Below are 23,891 nucleotides of genomic sequence, written 5' to 3'. Positions count from 1 at the left end.
AGAGTTGTAGGTGATCCTTCTGGGTCCCTTCCAGCTCAGAACACTCTGGGTGTGATTCTGTGTAGCTCCAGCTCTCAGTACCATTGCTTTAACACTGAGGAGCTTAAAGACAGCAATTGCTTGGAATGTATTCTAGGCTGCATCATTGAAATTCACTTTTTTAGCACTGTAACATCTTCTTTCTGTATCCTGAACTTCCCTGGCCAGGGGTTGTGCACTGGAGGGTTGAAGCCAAGCATGTTGGACACAGAAAATCTGTATATTTGTAGTGTTGGAATGCTGGTCCCAGGCAGCTGCACCTGGCCCCGCAGTCAGCCCTGTGATGTTTACCTTCAAGTGATTCAGTTTTGTATGTTTGCCCTTTCACACAGCCGAGGCTTTCAGCTCACCCTGCTGTAACCATGCTCCCCCACACCTTCCCAGCTGAAGCAGAGGTAATTATTTTAATGGATATCAGTTCGCTCAGTCACTTCTACTCAAGCTCCCTGGCTGACTGCAGCCAGTCTCCTGCTGACACACGCTCCCAGTTTGTGGCACAGTGCTTCCCACTCCAGGGAGTTATCTTAATTTTAGGGCACTGAATGGCAGAGGCAGGTCCTAAGGCATCTGTCAGTGTAGAACTTGTATTTACCATGTCCCTTTCAGGTGTTAGCACAGGAACATCATGCTGTTTGGAAACACAGCATTTTGGAACTGCATCCAAAGTTGCAGAATGTTCAGAGTTTTTTAACTGGCTTTGACAAAACTGCCACAGAGCTTCAGTCTTAATGTTAGAGACACTTAACCAACTTCTTACATGCTTACAAAATAGTTGCCAGTTTCTTTCCCCTTGAAACGAGCCAAATCAATACTTCACAAAATACCTTGAATTTTGGAATATTCCCTAAAAACTTCACTTACTCTTCCTTCTGGACAGGATCTCTGCAAAGCACAAAATCTGGAGCAGAAGAAGAGACATGTTAAACTACACCTCCTTAGCAGAAAATAGTATTTCAAAGTATGGCAAGCCTATTTTTGGCACTTGATGTTGCTTGCTGGCCAGCTGTAACCCATCCTGTGAATCCACCACCACCAGCCCTTCCTGCTCTACAGCATTACACAAACTCCAGCACTGCTGCTGCACCACTGTCAACCCCAGCATCCCAGAAGGGATTTTCCAGCTCCTTTCAGTTTACATGCCTTTTTTATTGCATCAACTTGAAGGACACAAAGAAAATTATCTAATTTGCAAAAAGTTGTCATTTCTGGCACAGTAAATTTTAGCAAAGTAATAGTTATGAAGGGAAAGGGTAATAAATACTGAGAGCTTCATAAGCAGTTTTTAATCATAAAAGCAGACATTCAGAGTAGGAGATAAAAACACTACCTACTGAGAACATGTCCAAGAATGCACAACATAATGGCATTAGACTCCCCAGAATGAGGACTTGCACTACAAAATAATCATGGGCACTGAAAAATTCAATTATTTAAATAAAAGAACTAAACTACTCAAGAAAGTGCAACTAAGCAAAGAATTAAAAACAAAGAGAAGAAAAAATAGAAAAAGTCCTCTCATTAATGACTTGGGCAAAGATCCTCAGAGACAGGAGCTTTCTGCTCTCAGGAAATAGTACAGCTCCAATTTTGCACAATGGAGTCGTCAGTTCTACCACATATGTTTGTGATTTCACCCTATAAAGAGCAGAAACAGGACCCCTAATAAATGTTCTGTTTGCCTCTTTTTTAAGCCCTCTCTGTCCTCTTGCTTCCTAACCCTTCAGTTTTGTTCACACCCTACTTTTACAAGGCTGTGTGAGACAAGAGGATCCTAATCTCCCACATGAAATGGGAAGGAGTCAAGATCCAAGAATTAAGTAGAAGAAGTTCTGGCATGCATAAAACAAACACATTTTTCAGCTACTATATATTCTCCCAGGCTGTAGTATGATGTATTATTCTTAATTACATAAGATTCGTCTTTTTCAGGTGAGTACACCTTTCAGACAACAACATGCTTAACACAGCCATACCTTCCATAACTGTAAATAATATTTCTTCTTGTGGCCAGCACTTAGGAGTTCTACCCTTTATAGTATATGATGCTTATAGTTAGATTTTAAAATCAGACCATGCCATTTCAAACTACAAGGTGAAAAATTAGCGATGGGGAATTTTTTAACTCAGCCATTGGTCTCCTCTATTTCCAAGCAGCTCAACCTCCTCCAGTGCAAACAGATACTGAACAGCTCTTTGGTCCTGAACAAAGCTTACTTGTCTGCACAAAGAGAGAGCAAGGGTACTATTTCCATTAAATTCCTCCTAAAAACTAGGGAGAAACGTTGTAAATCCAGCACATATATATATATATATATATATATATATATATATATATATATATATATACAGCTGGCAGAGAAGCAGTAGGTCTCCCACAAAGCAATGACAAAAATACTGAAAGAGACTGACTAGCCATAGCTGAGGGAGAGTTTGCAGGGAATAAGATTCTTTAGAAGATGATAGGTAAGAGCATTACCAAGAAGAAAAAAAACTCATGGAAAAGACAGCAAAAGCAGTAAGAAAAGAAAGAGAAGAATGGGAATACAGAAAGTACACGAAGTGTGCCATTAGGGATGACACAGGTACGAGCTGATCCTGCCTTGGGCAGGAACACGGAGAAACTGACAACAGGAGTGGCTGAGTCCCTTCTGGCCTTGCTATTCCGTGTTTAACTTCAAGGGGGCTTTGTGCAGGGAGCAAGGAGACACTTCAAAAGCCACCAGCACTGGCAGCCATGGCCTCGGGATATAACATTCCCCCTCCTGTGCAGCAGCACACGCCAGAAGGGATTATGCATGGAGTGTGCAGGCATCACTAGAATGGTTCTCAGTGCTGGGAACTGGACCTTGCAGTCATACATGTGCACCCATAGTCTGTGCTGGAAACGGAGCACATTATGCACAAGAATTAGCAATCCCACTCTCGTCCTCGACACTTGACTCCTGACAGTATTTCTGTCATTAAAGGGTACCCTTTCCTGAAAGCCAGAACAGCATCTTCATCACGTCAAGGACACCAAGTACTTCAGTTACAAGAACTATAAAAATCATCAACATAATGTGAATTTTATTCATCATATTTGTCAGCTCTATTACTGATATCAGCTAAGTACTAATAGAAAAAAAGAAATATAGTCTTGATATTGGAAACACAGATTTCATTTCAGGAAATGCTGGATCCTTTGTCTAATGCATTTACCAGAAGAATAAACTGTAAATGAGACTTGGGAAGCCAAGCCTTCAAAGCCTGCATAAGTCGAGTAGATCTTAACTATAATCAGATTTCCTACATGAAAGTAGCTTCCCCAAAACCCAGTAATGCAAAACATTCTAGTAAAAGTAAATAAAAATAAAATACCTGTTCTAAATCACTATAATCCTGATAACTGGAACACGTGATACCAACCACTTTCCTGAAAACTAAATGATCTATTGACATGCATATTGGAAATTCACACAGCCCCACTACTCTTCCCAATATATAACTTTTCAAGCAGCTATGACTATTTGATTGCTAAAACTTAATTATTTAATTATGAGGGCTAGCTCTGTTTTAGACTGCAATTCATCCACATCATCGATCTCTACCACAGAGTGACAAAACCTTGCTTTTATTTTTACAGCACACGCATACAACTGTTTTCACAGTTCCGAATGACAAATGAAACACACTGTATCTTTCCTCTCTTTAAGTATCGAGTCTGGAGAAGTGAAGCAAGGTACTTGACATTCTCAGGACACCATCAGCAGCGTCTGCTGTGTTTTATGATCCATCTCGCCTTAAATAAACTGAATTTTATTTAAAGTGAAAAAACCAGTCAACACTAAACTTACTTCAGAATGTAACATACTACACCACATTTGCAATTCAGAGAGTAGATAAACAAAAGCTGCAGATTTGGACAAGATCTTTCACACTTCGCTGATGTGAATCACTCCAGTCAAACTTCAGACCACATTCGTTTCACCATCTGCGCGAACCATGTTAAGTTGGCAGCTCAATGTCCAACAGCCACATCACAAATTTCGGAACCGCACGACGTGTGCCACTCTGGCATTGCAAACCCATCTCCCAGGGCAAAGCCCTGCCCCTGCTGAGGAGCGGCATCCTAAAGGAACTGCCTGGACATCTCACAAGGATACAGTGTCACTACACCTGCACTGAGCAGGTATTAAGGCAACACTGATACTTCTTTTCATGACAGAGGCATGCAGGAGAAAACGATCTGATGAATCGCCCAAAAAATCAGCAAATGCCATGGACTTACAGGCAGGTAGTTTCCCAGCAGTTCAATATCTGCACTCTTTTAACGAGCAACTCGTCAGAGCCCCGAATGCCCATGCTCCTCGTCGTTCCCTGTGTTTGGGAGCCACCTCCCGTGCCGCCGTTCTGCCCGCAGCCCCTCACACGGCGCTTCGCAGGCGAAAGCGGAGCCGGCGCGGTGCCCCCGACCCGCAGAGCGCCCCTGCCCGCGGGCATCCCTCCGCTCCAGCCCCGGACCCGCGGCTCCCCGAGAGCCCCCCCGGCCGCGCATCCCTCCCCTCCCTCCGCCCGGGCCGCTCCGGGAACTTTCCGGCCGCGGAGCGGGGCGGCAGCAGCCCCCGGGCACCTGCCGGGCAGCTCCGCGCACCTGCCGGGCTGCTCCGCGCCGAGCGGCCCCGCTGCCCCCCGCACGGCCGCGGCCCAAACTCACCATAAAGAGGCGAGCGGAGGAGAAGGGTCGCGGCGCTTCTCCCGTGCCGGGCGGGCGGCCCCGCCAGGCGAGTGGCAGCGGGACGCGGCTCCCGCCGCCGCCGCAGCCCCTTCCCGCGGGCAGCGCCGCCGCCGCCCTCGCTCACCGCCGCATGCCGCGCCCCCCGCCGCCGCCCGGCTCCCCCCGGGCTCGCCGCGCTCCGGCAGCGGGGCCCCCGCCCGGCCCGCCCGCGACCTCGGCGGGCAGCGGCGAGACCCCGGGGGCGGCCCCGCCGCGGCGGTGGGGGGAGAGGCGGCTGCCCGCTGCGCTGCGCTCCGCTCCGCCCGGGCGCGGCCGGCGGGAGCCCCGCACCGGCCGGACACGGAGCTTCCCGGGGCGGAGGCGCTGCCGCTCGCCAGCCGGCGCGGAAAGTGGCTCGGCGGCGGGCGGGCGGAGGTGACCTTCAAGCCCGGCGGGGCGGGCTGGGGCGGGGAGGGGGAGAGCGGCGGGGGAGCCCCAGCGCCGGGGGAGGCGGCGGCGGCGGGGGCGGGATGCGGGTGCGGCGGGACGGCGGCGGCGCGGGGCCCGGGGGGAGCGGGGCTCCCCGGCTCCGGAGGCGCGGCCCCGCCCGGCACTGGCGGCCGCGCGGCGGCGCCCGGGAACCCGCGGGGCCCGAGCGGGGCCCGCCCGCACCTGCGCCCGCACCGGGGAGGGCTCCGGCCATGGCTCCGGCCGTGGCTCCGAGGGATGCTCGCGGCCGATGCCCACGGCCGGGCGCTCCGCCGAGGCGGAACCTTCCCGGGGCACCGGCGGCGCGGTCGCAACTTTGCATTCCCGGGGTTCGTCCCGGAGAGCCGCGCTCTCCCCCAGCCCGTGCGGGCAGCAAACACACGCACAAAGCGGCAGTGGGGAAATTGCTGATTAGAACGATGCCCTTGGCGATCCCTAGCCATCTCTGCCTGCTTCCTTCCCCTTCCTCTTGCCCAAAGGAAACCAATCTTACAAGAATTCCAATGCTCGCCTAATGAGAAGAGCACCGCAGCATTCCTAAACGCATGGATTACTGTTAAATGAGGCTGACAGCAGCTATTGACGACAAAGTTTGGGGGGAAAAAATAAACATCAAGAACTGTCAGAACACTGCCTTGTCCTTCTCAATACATTAGGTATTATGTCTGTAGAGATCAAACATTTTTGTGCTGCTCAACCTTCAGTTGCAATAAATTAATGCCACTGAGACTTACTCCAACATGTAAACTGGTATCAATTACAGATGGGGAGCGTCAGGATCAGACAGATGTGCTACCCCCTGTGGGGAGGAGCTGGGAGTTGTTTTAAGCATGGAGAGGGAAATGCAAACCAGTTAACAATCAGGTGATAAGGAGGAGGCAAGCTTTAAATCATAGGCATGTGATCCCTTAAAAAAACTTTTTATGAATAATCTCCCTACAAAGTTCTTCATCTGTGCAGAAAATAAATACAGCCAAGTACTCATTAGTTGAACTGCAGTTCCCACATCTATCAGGTATAGAAGTACCTCAAAAGCACGTATCTGTATCCCTCTGCCTCTCCTGATGGATTTGGGGCTTGGCCTATTTCTGCTGCTATTTTAAGGCCCAAGGTGTGATCCTGGATCCCCTAAATACGTAACTCGGTGGAACTGCTCGGGAATGTTCCTTTACCAAGGCACACCAGTTTATGAAGTTGGATTATGTCAAACAGTAACTTCAGAATTTATCATTCCTCATCAAACATGAAGCAGTGTTTAATGGCTGGAAAATTTTACTCCACCTTGTTAAAATCTGTCAGATTACTGAGAGGTACAAAGTTACTCCAAGATTTGTTTTCATGAAATTATCAAATTATCCCAACAGATTCTCTCAAAACGAATGTCCCACTCTGTAGGCCGATCCCTATGAAGTTCATATAAAGATCCTTGGATGGATCTTTGAATCCACCCTGTGGGTTTCCTTCACTTCTCTTTTCAGCCTTCCAATTCACTCCAAAATCAACACAAAGAAGGCAATGGGAGGCTTATGTCCAACAAGTGTAAACTGGAGGTCAAAACATTACATTACACTTTAGTTCTTTAAATCACTAAAAATTTATTGTACACTTGGTAACATTACTCTGCAGTTCAAGATATTTAAAGCCATATTTACTAATCCCTCTAGGAGAAAGTGATGCTGGTAGAAGGTTAGCGAGTAGAAATGAAACACAAGGCTGGCAACATTTCATTAGTCTTCCTTAATTTGTATATTTAGGCCCTCTTGTAAGAAAATAATTTTCAACATTTTGATTAAATATGACTGACTGCATCGATAAGTTTGCCATGTGGCCCAATACCTCCTACTTTATCAGCAGTTTTTAAAGACTAAACTAATAAAAAAAGACCTGAAAAAGAAACTTCCATGTAAAAAATTTCCAGCCTTTGATGATATATGCTGATGTAGTATGACACAAACTTTCTTCCTGGTGAGATTTTTGCCATTAGGTTATTTAGGCTAAAAATCCTGGCTCACACAGAGGTGCCCACTGAGTGACTCAGAGGAGTCAAAGTCTCCTGCCCATCCACTCCATGACCATGAAGCCCCAGGGTTATGAAAGAGAGCAAGAAAGGAAAGGCCATCCAGTACCTTCTTCCCACGTGAAGCAGCCCAGAATTCATCCTCTTCTCCAAATATGTGACTTTCAGGGCAGCACCAACACAAAGGTTTTTAAGTATCTCAATTTCTTCCCAAATCTGACCTCTAGTGTCTCATTATCCATTCCCCCTGTCTGGACAAAGCTGGAAGTATTTCTCCAGCCAGCTGGCAGTCTCCAGAATGAAGAATTTAAAACTATTCTAATGTGCTAAAATAATAAGCAGCTGAAGCTCACACAAATAAACCAAAACAAAATCCTTCATAAAAGAACAAAAATCTCATGAACTGGACTTAATAAAAAGTTTTCTTTACGCACTCCAGTGTTCCTGTTGATTAGTGAATACTCACTGGAGTGTTGAGAACTCCTCACAGGATTAAAACTAAATCAGGTGCAGGTGTGCATTCCTTTGATCTGTCCTTGATTAGAGAATCAGGTGTGTGTTAAGTGACAGGATGAGAGCTTGTCTTTTGGAGCCTCAACACCCACATACTCCTTTTGTACAAACCCTGTCAAAAAGGTTCCCTTGGCTTATTTTTCATATCTGCCTTCCCTTTGTTCCCCTCACATGAAAGAACCCTGAACTGCAAGTCAGATCTTTCTTAAAAGAGCTCCTTCATACTCCAAACTTTGCCATCAGTATGATACAGAGGCTCCCAGCTGGAGTTAAAGTTCTGGTGGAAGAAATAACTTTGGATGAGAAGAAAGGAGACAGAAACCATGAGCAGAGAGAGAGAAGCCAGCAGAGGCAGCATCAGTCTCACATGGCTCAGTGGCAGAGCAGAGAACAGCACCCAAATATTGCTTTCTGTTCCAGAGCTCCAGGCATTACAATATTTCCTTTCCTAAACATGATGTATCCAAAGGTACCTGCCTGTGTATTTCTTACACAGGAACCACCTTCAGAACGGGACCTTGCTGTTTATTCATCTTTGCAATGAACAGAACATTTAAAGCATTTGATAAAAAGTAATGTTGGCAATTCCACCCCAAAGTTATAATCGTGTAAAGCCACAATTCTCAGTCATTTCTGTAGGAAATACTTACAAAGAAAATACACAAACTTTAGTATAATTGTCTAGTCATGCACTTAAAAAGTTGCTTCAGAAGGAGACATTTTCCAATTTAATGTAAATTACCCATGGCAAGAGAACAAAATAAAGGGCAAGTAGCAAATGGCTCCATTGAAACACAATGTTTTGAACATTCCCAGTCAGAGATTAATTCTTAAAATATTTTTTAAATTTTCTTTTCTGAATAAAAGCCTATTTAATGTTTCCTTAAATTTGGAAACCTTTTTCTCTTTATAGTAAAACATTTTCTGAGTTTATTTCCAAATTTGGGAACTGGTGTGAGGTTGTTCTAACCAAGAGATCTCAAGAACACAGATCTATGGCATGTTGGAGAAGAACTGGAGGTGAAAGAGGATTTATTGAAGAAAATAATTGTTCTGAACAGCAGACAGTCAGTCCTGCAGATGCTGTATCAAAAGAAAAAAAAAAAAAAAAAGAGAAAAGTGGTAAAAAGTGTATTTAAAGTCTTTAAAAATAAAGCTTCCTGTATTTGTAAGGAAGATATAAATAGTACATACATATTTAATGCTTTAAAAATTCATATTGTATTTGCAGCAAACAACATCTTCAACACATCCACATCCACTGTGATTTATTCCTTCTGGGTGAGGCTGCTCAGGCCATTTCCAGTGGGAAGGGAACACAGAAACCATTTGCAGTAAAATTTGTGAGCTTCAGGGAAAGTATTTGTGATGGTGGTGGATGTGTCACAAATTTCAGTGCCACAAACACTTGATGAAAGGTCTTCAGAAAAAATGCATTGGTCCAAAGCTTGGTGACATTCCATTGGCAGTCAACACTTTGGACACTAACAGGAAGTGCAGCCTTAAACGATCTGGGGAAAGATGGTTTCTGGATTCTTGAAATTTGTGACAAAAAAGGACACAAATGTAAGGAAATTAACAAATCACCTTCAACACACAATAAACATGAAAAAAAAATGTGTACCACTCTGTACATGTACTGTGCTGATGGTGTGGGGGTTTAGTTTAACTTCAGATTTCTTCAGTTCTTTTAAATTCTTGGCAATTTATAGTGGCTTGAGCACTTTTTTCTGGAGGGTGTGTTGTATGGAGTGGATAAGGCCAGTTGCACTGGCTGTGTGTGGTGGGGGGTTAGATTAATGAATCTTCTTAGATTGAATTTGTTGTTTGCTTGGGCTTTGTGTATCAAATACTGGCATCTGAATAGTTTAATGCTTTCGTCTCCATGTCAGAAGAAAGAGTTGCTACCTTTTTGTTCATGTAGTTCTAATCAGGAGAATAATTCTGGGATATGTGGCCCACACTTTTAAGTTATTATTACATTTAAGTTTCAGATTTCAGTCATACATAATAAAATGAACTACATTGTCACATAGATTTAACATCACTTAATTAGAAATTCATAGCTATTTAGTGAAATCTTTGAGTAGAAAGATAATACTTCTATTTTTAATGCCCTAACAGCAATATCTCCATGTGCTTGTATCTACATATCTATAAATTCGAGAGTTTCCCACTTATTTGCCTGTGATAAAATGTTAATCTCTTTCCTTTCTCCAGGGAGCTGTAATTTTCCTCTCCCCTGACTTTGACTTATAGCATATGTACAACTTCTCTCGAAGAAACATCTTGAAGAAGCAACTGCATGCCCAGCTCCCCGGCATCTCCTGGTTTTTATCCATCTGCTTTATCTCCAGGTTATTTTGGGAGCACCTGGGGATCAAAGGCTGTTCAGATAGGGCTGATGGCTCGTTGCTTTCTATGTGGTAAAAAGGTCAGGCTGCTTTAGGTGACCTTTCTGCTGGGAAAGCTGCAGGTCTGCGTGCTTTTTGCTGTCCTGTATGGAGGGATTGCTTCACAGATTAAACACGGTCAGGTTCTGCACTTCCCTTTCTGTTTTCATTTCCTTTTATATTTAGGCAGAGCTATGGAAATGTTGAAATGAATTGTTGGAAGCAATGACATCAGTCTTTCTCCCTTATGGTTGGGACAGTTGCTACCGAAATAACCAGGGTAGGACTCTGGAACATTTTAATCCAGTGCCATCTCCAGCTGACTCCTGAGGATGTCACCAGCCACTTCCCCTTTCTCTTCAGCTCTCCACTGGTTTTCTTCCCTGTGCAACGAGGACAATGACCCTGGGTTTCCTTGTAAAAGAGCTACCAGATCCCTTAGCTGTGACCACGGAGCCAGGCTCCTGAGGAATTCCATGTTGGCCAGCGTGAACCATGCAGCTCTTGGGCCAAGGAGCAGGTGTGACTTTTAAAGGGAAGTAAATACTGCAGATGCTGCAGAAGGGGCTTTGTAGCTCTTGTCATAAATATGGGAACCTTGAGGGACCAGAGGGAGTAGTCATCTGCTCAGTGATGATTCCTGTGGGAGCTGGAGAGTCTGGTTAAACAATTTCAGAAGATGTTCAGGCTCTGTTTGGTGCTCTGAGATGTCTTTAATTTTTACATTGCCACAGCAGGGTTCAGAGCAACTGAAGGACTGACAATTTTTGTGGTTTCCCCAAGTGCAACTTTTTTGATCGTGCCACAACTAATAAAATATTTCATGTAGAATCATTTGTACAGGTTTGGAAGTACTTTTTCCATACTTGCAGACTTTGCAGTTTGCTCTTTCTAGAGCTGTCTGATCACACTGTGACACCCTCAGAATGTGCTAATATTTGCACCACAACCTCGGACTTTCCACCCTAAATTTGAGGAACTCATTGACTGACATCTGCATTTACATTATACAAAATTTAAAATTCCTTTTTGCAGTGTTAATTGAAATACTGAAAGACAGAATTTGGGAAAACCTTTTGTGAAGACTGCTTGATTCTCAATCCCCTAGACCAAGTTTCTATCAAGTCTTTGTAGTTCTATCATCTGCCCCTCAGCCTAACAGCATTTGGAATTAGTCCAGAACTGAAGACTGCAAATCCTGGAGTGTGGACTAACATAATTGAGAACCACTTGCCTAACATCACACATGATTCTATGTTTGCAGCAGAGAAAGGATTTAAAACAGTTTTATCAACAACAAATAACAGGGAAGCTGTTGGTTAGCAAAGAGAAAGAAAAATAAATTCCCTGAAAATGATGAAATATTTTCCAAACCTTTCATTTGTGAATCCATATTGCTTCAGATAAAGAATCAAGCTGGCAAGTGGCCCATTATAAATAAGAAAGAGGAAAAAACCTGCAGAGGTGTGTTCACTCACTTTTAAGGGTAGAAACTCCCAGAAAATCCAAGAGCTGCAAAAATCAGATCTGCCAAAATCTCTGACTTTTGGAATTAAACTACAGTTACAGAAATAGGTAATTTATTTCTAGTATTTTTATCACTAATGTATTCACATCTCTGCTCTCATATGTGGAATATATATTAGATTCATAAAAATGAATTGAAATTTACTATTTCCTGGATTATCTTATTCCAGTTAAACCCTTGATTCATAAGGCAATTGCTGAAGATAAATAGAACTTCATGAATTGTTCATAAACTGCACAAATTCGCAAGTTAGAGATGAAAAATGTAAGCCACACAACCCTTCATCTGCAGGCCACAAATTCGAGTCCAGGTTTGAGATCAGCAGCGACCAAGATCCATTTTCATCTTATCACCTGAAGGCTTTCTGGTAGCATTTGTGAACTCAGTTTATTCCCTCAGCTCCATCTTTACAGGATAAGTGGCCACATAAATAATTCACTGGAACTTGTCAGAAACAAGAAGTTGTGAAATGTAAAGTCTCCTCCATCCATCCAGCTGTATAAGCAGCACACAAGAGCTAATTTTCTAACCTTTCACTAAGCTTTGCATGGAACTAGACACAGAGGAGTTCTTTCACATTTTTAATAAACTAAAGCTCCTCAAATATCAATTCTTTCTAATAATATGCTCCCTAGAAATACCACTTTTGAGGTTTTTTCTGTTCTTTATTGCAAAATTATTAGGAAAACCTTCTCACCAGAGACCCTTAGCTATGCAACTGTTACAAAAAAAAAGCTTCTCCTTCCCTGAGTAACTTTGATGTTCTGTTGTTCGAGGGGAGCAGGTCAGAGTCAGATTTACTTAGAGAAAGCACAGAGGGGGCAGGGGGGACATAGCACTACTTATTTTGGGCTTTTCATGTTTTTTTGCACTGTGGGTTAGATTAATGGGATTTTTAATGTCATGTGAAACCTTAAACATTTTTTAATTTGCATGAAAGAGAAAGCGTGAGGACTATCCCCATGTCCTATGTCTTGGCAGCACTCTGGCCATGACTCCTAGGAGAAGACAGAGTAATAGAATCATGGAATGGTTTGGGTTGAAAGGGACCTTAAAACCATCCCATTCCACCCCTGCCATGGGCAGGGACACCTTCCACAGACCAGGTTCTCAGAGCCCCATCCAACGTGGCCTTGAAACACTGGAAAAACACAAGAGAGACACTTGATGTGCAGCAGTTTGGGTCTAATGACTTTCAGCCCATGATGTTGTGAACGCCAACTCCTCTGCAGTGTTGGCTGAGATGAAGGAATGCTGAAGGCCACTAATGCTTCACTGGAGTCTGTACTAAAAAATAAGTCTACATGGATAGTCACTGAGTTTATTTCTGTAACTACAGCTACAGAATTAGTGTTTTAAACAAACCGATTTTACAGGATTTTATGGCAACTTAAATACTTTGCCCTTGTGTAATCTGTTAGAAAATCTTTTCTAAGAAAGTGGTTGAAAGTAGGAATTTATAATTTGCTTATCCTACCATCACACTATGACCTTAATCAAACAGATGTAGGATTTGTACTTTAGGACCAGCTTGCACCTGCACAGAAAACTGTGTCCAGTGCCCTCCATTTACCCCCATTCACTGCACTAATTCATGGGTTTAGAAATTATAAATTACAACAGATTCACTCTTCTACTGCTGTTAAAATTTAGCCTCCAGGTAGCCACTGGTAACCCCCAGGCTGTCCGAATGCAGTCTGAGAATCATCCCTGTGCCAAAGGTTATAATTAAAAAACCCAACCAAACAACAAAGAGCACTCCTTAAGACACTTGTGCCTACAAAAGGACTCAGCACACAACCATACAATATCAGGAAAAGTTATACAGCCCAGGATATTTCAGCTGTACCTGCTTCCCTAAAGGCACTGCTTTTTTGGGAAGAATCGTGTCAAAATAACGAGCCAAAAGGGACAATAGCCATCCTGCAGCAATGTCACAGCCCTCAGTGCTTTGATACATGCAAAAGGTCTTCTAATATGTATTTACAGCCAGCCAATGACTACAGAAAATATCACATCAATACACAGATCAAGCTGATGCTTAATATGACTTTCCAAACAACCTTTGTCAGTTGCCTTTCTGCAAATAAGGGCCACATGTTAATTGCTTTAAATATTGTAAGGGATTAAGCAATTACGGTTTTTTAAAGAATAGAGTCAATAAAAAAAAATACTCTCTTTTCAAGTCTACTACATGAACTTAATTACGAGATAAAGTGTTAATGATCCTGTAGTAATTTTTCACTGTGAACAAGGCAGATGTACAGGCTGACCAGGACTGTGATAACAGGAATTTCAGTGGGAGTTCAACTGGGTACCTGCTGCTGCAGGAAAACCCTTCAGGTTACAAGACATTCCTTGAGGAAATGTGTTTTTCAAGCTGGCATAGCAGTAAGAGCTTCCAAAGGGCTTTATCCTTTTCAGAATGAGAGGTAGGACCCTAAACCACTTCAGAATTTTACAGGTTTTATACAAAACCTCACTTGATTAATCTCTATCAGACTCTACAAGGTTGTGACTAACTGTGAGGGGCCACTACTAATTTTGGTTATTAACCTCATTTGATAGAAAGATAATCTGTTTCTCCATTAATGTTAATCCCTTTAAAATATTTCTAGTGGTTCTCCCATTAATCCGTGCCCTTTATTTGATTGCAGGGGAACTAATTGCAGAGTAAGATAATGGTTTGTATGAGTATGTCTGGCAAAAAAAAAAAAAAAGAAAAAAAAAAGAAAAAAAAAAGAACTTATCTTTAAAAGGAAGATTTTCTTGAGAGAGGAGGATTTAAAAACTTTTGTTTCCTAGGCCTGGAAAGGGGTGGGCTATGACCCCTGCATAGGGATTCCTAGGTGCAAGTCACCAGAAGCATATAAAACCAGGGTTTATGGTGTATTCTTACACCAAACACATTTAAAATCCTTCAGCACTATTCAAATAAAACCAAACCTTGATGAGTAGATAATAATTCCCTTGTAGCTGCTACGAAATAGGTGTTTGTAACACGATTTCTCCTCCCTTCTTTGTTCAACACTGAGCTCATAGAATGGCAATGGGAAACTGGCATTTCCTGGGATTTGGTGAATGTGGGGACCTGCTGGTGTAAATATTTAGCTCGGTTAATAAAATAGATGTAACACTCTGGACCGTGTGACAACAGCAACAAAGACCTTGTGCAAGGGCCGTTGGTTTCAGCAGCATTTCAGGAGTTGGTGTCAGCTTCGTTTTAAACCCAGCAACAGAACCATTGATTTAATTAGGTAGAAAACAATGAAAAAGGCAGGAAATTGATTTGGGATGTAGAAAGTACAAATTTTTGGTGAGATTTTTCCCCTGAATTTCTCATTCATGCTTTCTTTAATACTGCCATATAAGTAGCTTTGTTTAAATTCCCATGTTAACACACAGAAAAACTGGGAGACTTCCTGTACCTATGAACTGCTTCCTCAACATGCAGGAAAAAATGTCAGAAACTTTCATGAGGGTTCTCAGGCCTTCTGGCACAGCTGGGAAGGTCAGGATCAAGGCCTGATCTCCTAGTGCTCCATGCCTGACGTTCTTTCCCAAAGGGTTTGCACAGAGCACACAAAATACAAGGCAGAGGATCCGTGTTTAATATAAGCTGTTCCTAAGCCTTAATTTGTCATAAATGGCTAAGTAAAGTGACTGGGAAAGAGCAAATCAGACCCCAAAATCTTCCCTGACGACCTCTCCTGCCAGATGCCACCCCTGGAGACTCTCACCTCCGAGAAGCGCATAAAGCCACGTCAATCCAACACAGCGGTGAATCCTGTTAGGAAACAGTTTGTGGGCTGATAACAGGGGGGTCGTTTTTGATGTAAATTGTGCAAATCAGCTGAGGTGAAGTCCTTCATTATTGAAAATGACTGCATTATGTGCAGCACCCGCCAGATTTATCACCACAGCTGCACATTTGCTGTCACTTGCTCTGAATGAACACCACCCTTTGCACTTCCCTGCATTTATCTGTGTCCCACAGCTGTCACTGACCCTGTCCCTCTTCCCTCTGCCTGAGCTGCCCGTGGCTCCTGGTGAAAGCTCACTGCATTTTGGAGAATATTGTGTCCTGATTCTGTACTCAGGGTACTAAATCTGTGTTTGAAAGAGACATTTGCCCACATACCAACAGAGTAAAATGAATTCCATAACAATCAGCCTTTGCCCATTAGGTTTAAGAATCTATGCAGATTCTCCAGTGAGGCATAATTCTTCCACAATACTAAAAAAATCCCTCTCCCCTTACCCTTTTCTTGACTTTTAAGCTTTTAATGCCTTAAATATAAAATTCCTGCACTCAACCTCTTTATCTACATCTTTCTTCGTTTCTCTATTTCATAACAGCAGCTTCATTCCCTTGTATTTTACTCTATTTTACATCCTTCTTTTCCCCAAGCCACCTCTTATGAATTGAGTGCCAAGAGCGAAAGCTCCCCCATTTCAGCACTCCTGTGAAAGTCCAGAAGTTCTGAAGACATCTCATGATTTATGTATTTTCATCCAGCATTCTTCACCTTCTGCAAAGTGTCAGAAGATAATGAGGTGATGAAAAGTTTGTGAAACGGGATGTGAGAGACCACATGTCAGACATCATACCCCACTCACAAGTCCCCTTCATATTCCCCTTTGCCATCAAACTAGTCCAAGGTTTTCAGCTACAGGATCACAGCAGGAGAAGACTGGACTTTACCTCGGTAAATAAATGAGAAACTTTGATGTGAATAATATGTTTACATTTTTTTTTGTTATCTTTAGTGGATATGGTTCATTTCTACCATGGAAAAGATTGAAATCTCATTAATCTCACGATTTCCATAATATTGTTTTCATAAACTTTTCCCAGGAAGGCTCAGAAGTCCCATGAACCATCTAAAGTGAATTCCTGAGCCTAAGTACCAGTCCTGGAACTGAGGGAGCACATGATCTACCTCACAGACTTTTGGGAACACAGATGAACTCAAGGAACCCATAGAATTTTTCTATAAAACCCACCAGGGCATCACCAAGGTAAGTCCAAGGCACCACCAGCTTGGCCAACAGGCTCAGCTCTGTCCTGTGATGGGGCTGTTGGAGCTGAATGGAACCAGTTTTGGGGTTATTTCATAGCCTTTCCATAGCAGTAGATGGAAAACCACCTTCGACAGGTCAAATTAACAAACAATCCCTTCAGAGATTTAGCAATGCAAAAGAGGAAGTTGCTGTCCTAAACCAAAAGTGGAGTCATATGTAAAACTGAATTTCTGTATTTACTTTTTTGACAGTTTTTTTAGATAGCATTGGAAACTGGCAACTACAAACTTAGGAATCATTGAAGTATTAAAAACTACTATTAAACAGTTTCCAATGTTGATCATTATCTGAAAATCAGATAAAAAATGCCCAATTATAGCTGAAATTAATTCCTAGTATACTGTTATTCACCATCATTTTCGCTTCATGAAATCTGATTCCAATCTGAGAAGATTCTGCCTTGTTGTACTTGCCAGGGTAGACCCAATTTCTTACAGCCATGACTGTGCCCTCACAGCCAGTTTATAACTTCATCATGCTGTCAGAGAATTCCTATCATATTTATACAGCTGTAGAAAAATCAACCCAGAACAGTTCTAAAAAACCTTCAAGCCGTAAACCTTTCTAAAATAATGAAAAAATTACTATATTATCACATTATTAAAATACATATACTTACATCTGCTCACTAATAGTTTACAGTTCTGCTAAGGTTTGCATTCATGAGATGCAATGAACAAAACTGCTATAAATTTTAAAGGAATTTAAAATTATTTTACCACAGCCTGTTAATAATAGAAAGACTATTCTTTGAAAGTAATAGAGCAGAAAAATAAGGCTAGATCTTGTCTCAGGTCATATAAACCATCATTTAAAGACTATCAGTGTGTTGTGGTTGTTAGAGGCAGTGACACAAAACTAATTTATGGTGACCAGGCAGAAGGCATCCAGCTGGAGAAATCCTCCCCAATAATCAATGACAAAAGAGTCACCTCAGCCGGGTTTTCACTGCTGCTTTCCCCACTGATTCCCCTGTCAGAAAGGGAAAGGTTGGAAGAACTAATTAAGCCTGAAATTATGTAGCATCATAGAATATTTGCCCATCATGCAAGTGATTCTGATCCAAAGGTAATGAATACATTTGAGGAAAACTGTTTGAGGAGCTGTTTACCAAAAATGAAAGCAGAGCCCACACTGGCAAATCCCCCTCTGCTGTTCAGCTCCAGATGATCTGCTGCTGCTCAGCTCAGCTCAGCAGAACGGGGCTTGCACCACTGACAGGAAAACCTGTCCTGCAACACTGACACAAAAATTTGGCCATCTATTTCAGTGATTCAGGCCTGCTAAGTTGTGTTACACGGAGAGAGTCTTTGCAACATGGCTCCAGCACGTCTTTACTTTCCTCTTGGCCTCCACCTTCGTGCCATGATCCCACGAGGAAGTTTTTAAAATACAACTCGCATGAATAGGAAAACTCATAGGAAAATAAGCAAAGAGAAAATCCTGGAATGGTCTGGGTTGGGAAGGACCTTAAAGCCCATCCCATTCCACCCTTTGCCATGGGCAGGGACACCTTCCACTATCCCAGGGTGCTGCAAGCCCCATCCAGCCTGGCCTTGGACACTGCCAGGGATCCAGGGGCAGCCACAGCTGCTCTGGGCACCCTGTGCCAGGGCCTGCCCACCCTCACAGGGAAGACAAAGCCCAGTGGTCAAGGGCACCCAAATTCTATCTCTGTAGAGGCGATTGCCCTTTGTTACACACAGACAAATTTTCCAAGGGGTGGGAAGCCTCTAGGGGAAGGAGAAAAATAAAATTGTGTTTTCTTTGAAAGCCTGCATTGTCTTTGACAGGTCCTAGAAATGGGAGACATCAAAATTCATGTTCCCTGTAGATGCTTTGGTTTGTGTAGGTAGCCAGCCCAGGCAGACTGGGTTGCTCAGAGAGCAAGAGAGACCAGGTGAGAGGAGGAACCACCTCCTTGAGCTCCATCCTAACAAAAGGAACTTCTCAAAGAAAGACATCCTTTTTTTTTTTTTTTTTTTTAAGAAACAATTTCTGTGGTTGTCACAAAATCTAGGGGTTTCTATACACAGGGCTTAGAGAGAAGAAAGGGCACAAGTCTAGCACAGTAAAAACAGATACTGGCAGCAGGTCCCCAGTTTTCCCAGCAGCAGCCACAGCTGGAGTGGCACCACACAGGTCACAGCTTTCTCCAGTCCTGGGCACCTTAGCCTTCAACACTGATTCCTGGGTCCCACACGAGAAATTCACCACTAATTCTCGTTTAATATGGAACCAGTAACAAGTTTTGGTTGGCACTGTTCCACAAAGGAATTAAATATTTTCACTGCGAGAAAAAAATATGTTAAAAAAATAAATTGAACAAAGGCTGCAGTGGAAGCATGAGGCACTAACCCCTACAGTAATCCTATGGCTTCTGTCCTGTTCCCACTGATAAATTTATTACAAATGTGTAGGCATGAACTGCAGCAGAAAATTTCATGCTTATATTGATGAGATTAATGGACTATTATCTCATTTCCAAGATTACTTAGAATTGATTTTATGGCTCCTTTCCTCTCACGGGTTTCAAGCTCTGATTAAAGAAAGGCCTTGGCTATAAAACCAATTCCTGAACTTTGCCAAATTTGAACTTGTTTCCACACAGGTTTTTTTTTGTTGGAAGCATAGTCACATTTTAAGAAAGCATTTGAAAGAGCAAAAACCACATTTCTGTAGTGTTCTTCCTCTTTTCTTTTTCTTTGGCACTAATATGCTCTGAGGAATGCAGCAGCAAGGAACCTGGTGCTGATGCTGCCTCCCAGCAGTCCATCATGGCAATGGTGCTTTCAGGGGAGGTTTTAAGGGTAAGGGGCTTTAATGGTGCTTTCCTCAGTCAGCACCAGCACCAACCCCACAACAGAGAAAACAGCCCTGCACACTCTGTACTGACTTGAAATAACACTCTCATATGGCAGCAGCAAAGCTGAGAACCTAGACTTGGGATCTAGAGGTATAATTATCTACATGGTAAATAAATAAATGGGAAAAATGGCATCTGTGTCGCTCTAATGGGCCTCCACAGGAATGAAGCACAGAATCTTCTCATGGTGCACACGCAGCTTGAAGATTACTGCTGGCTTTGGGAGCTTGCCTTGTCTGTGGCTATAGTTTTTAAATGGTACGCAACTCCACTGATTAAAAGTGGAAAAAATGTTTTACTATTTTCAACCAGGAACAATAGTATGTCATTGCTAGCTGATAGAGAAGCAGAGTGAAATGTAAATGTACAATAGAACTACATTCCCAGTGTGATAGTAAAGAAATCACTGTAATATCCATCTGGTCCTATCACATATTTGGCCAAATATAGCCCTTTCTATAGTACATTGTTTTTATTTATTATCTGTTGCACAAACATACTAGAAATGCTTATAAACATGTTCTTTTTCTATTTCTCAGCATACAATCACAACTAGTTTTAAAAGTAATTCTGAAAAGAAGCCTAAAACGACTGCTAGAATAATCTCTTTTAATTATCCCCCAATATATTTATATACTATTATTATATATTATAATATGATATTTATTACTTAAATACAGTCCTATGTTTATATGGCTGTACACTGATGTGGTCCTACAGAAATAAAATTTTTACAACCAGTTTGAAGAAAGTTGGTTCTAGACAAATACCAGATTTAAGAATAAAACTTGAAAGAGAAAGGTGGGGCAAATACTTTGCATTTTGTGCAGAAGTTATCAAGCCTCAAGGGTTTGAACCCCCCCACCTGTTCAATAAAAGAAGGTTGCTCAGACATTGGCACCCCCATCCTGCCCACCCGTGCCACGTTCTGAGGTGGGACTTGCTCTGTATCTCCAGAGGAAGATGTTTGATAACTCAGGGTGTCCCAGCACTCGCAGCTTGCAAGGTACAAATTCCCCTGTCTCAGCTGAGCTCCAGGCCTGGGGAGAAGTCATTTCATAAACACATCTAATCAAATTCTGCTCAGTGTCTCAGGCAAATTGAAGGCAGACAAGTATATTCAGAACAGGCATCTGAAATGAATTTCACATATAAAATCAGTCTAACAACCTAAAAAAATAATGCATTTGGTGACTCATCTGGATGTCAGAACATCAAGAACTCAGGGAAGGGAGGGACTGGAATAACTAAGTCCTGAGAAGTGCAGGATACGTGAATGCAAACCGCTCAAGGAATGTCCCCATCCCTCTGCTCACGGAGGAAGGAACAAACAAAGATTCCAGAGTGCAGAAGGACACTAGGGAAGATGGAAGAAATAAAAACTGTGCATCAAAGTCTTATGGAAAAAAAAAATTCATCCTTTCCTGTACAATTGAGGATAAAAAGACTTAGAGACACGTGAAAGCAAAAATACATGAGAAAAGTAGTCACTGTATTTCTGAGAGAGATACTCACTTTAATATAGGGCAGAGCCTGATAATAGATAGTATTACAGTCTAGATTCTCCTCAGAGAACTGTTCCTGAGATACAGCCTTGCTCTACCACACTTGCCATCTCTTCCACATAGCAATCACATGTACCATCCTATCATCAAATGACAAAAATTAACTTTAAATTGAGCTTACCTGACAGAAAAAGAAAAAAAAATTCCTTCTAGAGTAAAAACCTTCATTTGGACAGCCCAATCTGATAATGGAAAAAAATGCCTCCTTCCTAAAGGCAAAAGATGATAAACAAGAGAGACACAGATTCCCAAAGATCCAGCCTTATTCTAATTCCAGGGTTGTAGAACAGTGCTTAGGGTTGAAAAATACAGTAGGACTTGCTAAATTTCTGAGTTTTAACATTCAGCCCTGAACTCTCCTGTAGTCAGAAAAGCTCTGTCCTTTAAAAAGGTGAATATTAAATCAGACATCATTTTTTAAGTCTTTGTTTTGACAGAATTATGAGCCCATTACTAACAAAGAAAATAACTGAATATAAAAAAGCCTGTGAAGTTTTAGCAGAAAATTGTTTAGTGAAACAAAGCTGAGCTCTGATTGTATCTTTGGATTACATTTTTTTTTGTCTGATTTAAAAGCAGCAGAAATAAAAATTACAATGCAAGGTCAGCAGTGAATGAACAATGAAACCACACCTCTAGATCCATGTCGAGGCACAGGAGAAGCCGTCTTCATCTCCCAGATATGATGGGCTGACCTTGCCTGGCTGCCTGAGGCTCACCCAGCCACTCTTTTCCTCCCTCTCCTCATCAGGACAGAGGACAAAATAAGATGGAAAAGCTCAGAGGTCAAGATTAAGACAGTTCAGTTACTGTCACAGGCAAAGCAGACTTGAGTGGGGGGAAGTTAATTTAATTCATTGCCAATTTGAATGGTGGGAAACAAACAAACAAAAAAAACCCACAACCTTCCCCCCAACCCACCCTTAATTTTTTCCCCAGGTTCCACTTCAGTCCTTCATTCCCAGCTCCTCTCCCTCCTCTTCCCTGGAGCTGCACAGAGGGCTGGGCAGTGCCCAGGTGATGGTCAGCCCGGAGCTGCTCCTCTCTGCTGCTCCTTCTCAGTCTCGTTCTTCCCTGCTCCAGCACCGTGTCCCCAGGGGCTGCCAGGGAATCCCTGCCCGGTGCCTGCAGCCCATCCTGCCTCCTCCTGCTCTCCCCAGGGGCTCCAGGGCTGTTCTCCTCACTCCTCAGGCAACTCGTGCCCTTTGTTAACCCTTTTCCCGGAGGTGGGAAATGCTCAGCCGTGTGCTGTGCTTTGTGCCCGTTTGTTCGCAGCAGCCCCGCGCTGCTCGTTTCGGGGCTGTGACCGAGCAGAGCTGTGCCGAGGGATGTTCCCTCCCTGCCGAGCAGTGCTGGCACAGCCTCCAAGCCTCTGCCATTCCAGCAAGAAGCTGGAATGGGACACAGCCAGGATTCTGTCCCCATCCCGCCGTGGGGTGAGGGAGGGGCCGGGCTGGGGCTTTTTCTGCTGGCTGAGCTCAACCCACCATGCCATATTTCTGCTCACAAGACTTCTGAAGAGCCAGATGCCCAAGATTCATCCCCCAGTGCCCCAAACCTCAGCTCCTGTCACCTACAACATTTATTTTTAATACCCTCACTATCAATTCTCTCAATCCTTTTTTGGTTTTTTTTGTTTTTTTTTTTTCTTCTTAGTATCATGAACACAGATTTTCTGTGAAGCCATCTATTTTGGCAATTCTTTCCATTCTGTCCTCAGCCACATTGCAGCACAGCTTTCTCACATTTAGGGAATCTCAGGTGGGCCTGGCAGAGCCTGAGCATTATCTGACCCCATACAATAAGAGTTTTCTCCAGGGGGTCCTTACATTTATTTTATTAGTCCTTTGTACTTATTCAAGTAAACACAAAGGAACCACAGGGCAGTGGTGAATTAGGATCTAAATTTTAATTCCTGTTCTAGATTCTTGATTGGTTTTATTCCACTAGAGGCAAGCTCTCAAGACATAAACAGAATTAAAAATGCATGGACTGAACTTAAAATGTAACATAATAAATGAAATGCAATACTGTTACTTAATAGCCTTAGCTATTGAAAGTTCAAAGACATACTATATTTCAATTATAAAATGAAACATCATTGTGTTCAAAGGAAAAACATCCACTGAGACACAAAATCCCTTTTGGAGATTTTCTTGTACTATTTCCCTATTTTTAACTGCAAACTCCAGGGGAGGTGCTGTCAGACATCAAACCCATTCGGTTCACCAAACCAGGTTATCAAGGTGACCTAATTTAATCTTTAGCTGATGAGGACATTTCCATGAAGGACTCTACAGTCTCCAATGGCTTACTGGGGGTTAGTCTATTAAGTAAAGAAAATTGGCAGAGCATATTTCTTTTTATTCTTAAAATATCTTAATTACAAATGATTTAAGAAACACTCTTTAGCTGCCGGATGGGGTCAACTCACCACGCCATGAACATTTAGGAAACATGTACAACTTCAATGACTTGCTAGGGAAGGGCTCAATCCAAGACTCCACACGTGGGGCAAAAAATAATCCACTTAACCAAACCACTTCCATTCCTCTGTCACTTTATAGGTGAAGGAAGAAAATGAAAACAGGAGAAAGGGAAACCATTTGCTTCTTGGGTGGATCTTACACAAATATACTTTCTGTGCCTGTTCTTTAAACTCTGATGCATGGTGTCACACACATCACATGTACAGGTAATGGG

The 23,891-nt window shown here is 42.7% G+C and overlaps 1 protein-coding gene across 30 annotated transcripts in view; it reads right to left on the bottom strand.

Annotated features, from left to right (window-relative positions):
* RBFOX1 (RNA binding fox-1 homolog 1) overlaps positions 1-23,891 on the bottom strand; it is a 1,132,467-nt gene that overhangs the window by 778,488 nt on the left and 330,088 nt on the right. The window contains exon 1 of one of the 30 annotated variants that reach the window (XM_069030283.1): positions 4,733-4,875. The exons of the other annotated variants lie outside the window; for them this stretch is intronic. Within the exon in view, the coding sequence (XP_068886384.1) occupies positions 4,733-4,735 (3 nt within the window). The 5' untranslated portion in view covers positions 4,736-4,875. Of the gene's footprint in view, positions 1-4,732; positions 4,876-23,891 lie in introns of those variants that run through there. 30 annotated transcript variants of the gene reach the window in all.

The sequence above is a fragment of the Aphelocoma coerulescens genome, chromosome 14 (assembly GCF_041296385.1).
Source record: "Aphelocoma coerulescens isolate FSJ_1873_10779 chromosome 14, UR_Acoe_1.0, whole genome shotgun sequence".
Classification (NCBI taxonomy): Eukaryota; Metazoa; Chordata; class Aves; order Passeriformes; family Corvidae; genus Aphelocoma; species Aphelocoma coerulescens.
The sequence above is the reverse complement of the archived record's forward strand: the minus strand, read 5'-3'. Positions and strand labels throughout refer to the sequence as shown.